The sequence below is a fragment of the Amphimedon queenslandica genome, unplaced genomic scaffold, assembly GCF_000090795.2.
Source record: "Amphimedon queenslandica unplaced genomic scaffold, v1.1 AMPQUscaffold_13063, whole genome shotgun sequence".
Taxonomy (NCBI): domain Eukaryota; kingdom Metazoa; phylum Porifera; class Demospongiae; order Haplosclerida; family Niphatidae; genus Amphimedon; species Amphimedon queenslandica.
The window spans coordinates 35683-38089 of NW_003546701.1; the positions used below are offsets into that span (position 1 = coordinate 35683).

The 2407-nt window shown below is 34.0% G+C and overlaps 1 protein-coding gene across 1 annotated transcript in view; it reads left to right on the forward strand.

Annotated features, from left to right (window-relative positions):
- Positions 1-1663: 1663 nt before the first annotated feature.
- The window catches only part of LOC109585427 (uncharacterized), a 7883-nt gene continuing 7139 nt past the window's right edge, over positions 1664-2407 (forward strand). Inside the window, exons 1-5 of the mRNA XM_020001503.1 lie at positions 1664-1778; positions 1823-1873; positions 1919-1966; positions 2009-2077; positions 2129-2402. Of these exons, the coding sequence (XP_019857062.1) occupies positions 1718-1778; positions 1823-1873; positions 1919-1966; positions 2009-2077; positions 2129-2402 (503 nt within the window). The 5' untranslated portion in view covers positions 1664-1717. The remainder of the gene's footprint in view (positions 1779-1822; positions 1874-1918; positions 1967-2008; positions 2078-2128; positions 2403-2407) is intronic.

Consider the following 2407-nt stretch of genomic DNA (forward strand, 5'->3'; position numbering starts at 1 on the left):
AGGAGAATGACAATACTGAAGGTAAAGTCTTCTATGCATTACTAATCCTTACTCTTGCTTTCAGTGGCCAGCAATGAGGATACTGTCAATGAAGAGGGTTGCAAATGGCGCTATGTAAATGTCCGCTCCTACTACAATGTAGCCCGGTACAGGACCATACGCTACAGCCGTTGCTCTCCAGTACGTAAATCTTTCACATGCTACCGATATGTCTTGAGGGCCTACCGTGTAAAAGTCCCCAAAAAACGATGCTACTGGAAAATTATTAATGGCAAAAAGACCTACTACTGCTCATACATATATGTCATCGTCACCAGGTACCGTCATGTTAGGCAACGTACTACCTGCAGCAGGATCGTCTGCAAATATATCCGACAATCCTTCAGGTATCTCTCTGGCTATTCTCTCCGTTCAAGGACCATTCGCAAGCGTCTCTGTCTTTAAACTATGATGGGATACAGTCATTGTAAAGAACATTAATTAACTATAGTTGCTGTTTTAGTATCTTTTTTTGCATAAAGTTTTTATTAGTTATTTTTGTCAGGCCTTTATTTTTTGATCATTTAAAACTCAACAACTGTCAATATCACTGAGCGTTTTTATGCCAATATCAATGTATGCTCTGTTAATTAAAGCAGAGTTGAGATCAATTGCAAAAATACCTTATAGCAACCATAGCTGCTTTAAAAAACTAATAACTGATGTAGTTAAGCATCACTCTTTCCCTCTCATATCTTAAATTTAAAATAGATAACCACATATGACCACCTCTTTATTCATTATCACTTACTAATTTTCTTACAATTAGCTATGCTATTATTTATTCATTAAAAAATAAAAATATATCTTTAAAGCATTGGTACATGGTCCAGGGTTCCCCACAAAGCATGCTAGATCTAAGTAAGCTAAACAGCATGTTTCATGAGCTGAAAAGCAATACATGGCATTAAGATTAACTTTAAAAATTCATTAAAAATCCAATTTTGATTGGAATCAGATCAAACTTCTACATAACACAAAAACATGTATATGTATTGAAAAAAACTATAAAAATAAAGAATTCTCTCCTATCCATTTTGATGAAATTTGGCCAAAAATCTAAGGCCTTTGGTTGTTGGCAAGATTTTTGACAAATTAAGAAACTTATAAAAATCCACAAAAAATGCACAGAAAAATACACAGCATAAGAAAATGTATTTTAAGAATGAGAAATTCTCTTTTTGTGATTTTTATCAAAATATTTTAAGGCCTTTGGCTGAGCAACCTGACAATCCACTGTCAAAATCTCTAATAAACCCTGAGATGGTCTTGATTACAAGTGCAACCCAATTGGAATTGTGTTCAACTTGTTGTATTAAAGCATTTTAATACAAAAATTTCTCACAGCTAAATCTAGAAGCTACAACTAAAATGTGTTAAAATAGAAATAAACTCAGAGGAATTGAGAAAGTTAAAATGAAACAGGACATGACAAACTTCAGGTTATAAATGTCATCATGATAATAATACCAGTAAAACTTGCTATAAAATACAGTGGGCTGTAGTTAAAACTAAAACTAAGATTATACAGAAAGTGCATGTCTGTGTATTTTTAAAGTTATTGCAGTTGATAAAATAACAACACATTATTGAACAGTTTCATGTTTATATTCTATAAATAAGTGATGACAGTAAACACTGGATAAGCCAGAGACACAGACTAGCTGTACACATAAACATGGTGAAAGGTGCTGGTATATTGATCCTCTTGCTGTGTGCATCTTATGTTATTGGAGAAGGTAAACATGTAACAAGTATAATGGTAAACTAGTTCTTATATTAGGGACCAAGGACGACAATAACATAGAACAGCAGGATAGTCACACAAAAGATGGTGAGACATTGCATTACTTAGGCATGAATGTATAACCTTGTTTAGATGAGAGTGATAGCTTCACAGATGACAATGTGAGTTCTTTTGAAGAAGGTAAGGAACAATGAGTATATTGTACTTATATCCTATTCACAGACAACAATGATATTGAAGAAGATGAAGTCCCTGATGAAGAAGAAAATGATCATGGACTTATGAATGAAGGTAATAGTAATTATGTATATAATGAAAGGCATCTAATTGGACATTCAATAGAGAGTGATGAAGGAGAGAACCAAGCATCTTGCACTTATAAATGGGTCAAGTACAGAAGGTTCACTGCTATTCCTGTCTATAGCTATATCAGATACAGGAAATGCATCAAGACTCGCTCATCATATAATTGCAAGTACACTATCAACGGGAGGAGGATTAGGTGCAGGGGTCAAAGATGCAGCTACAAGAAATGTTACAAATACACCTGCAAATACAAGTATTATAGGCGCAAATATTTGTCAGGATACACATATAAAACTGTGATGCGCCGGAAGTATC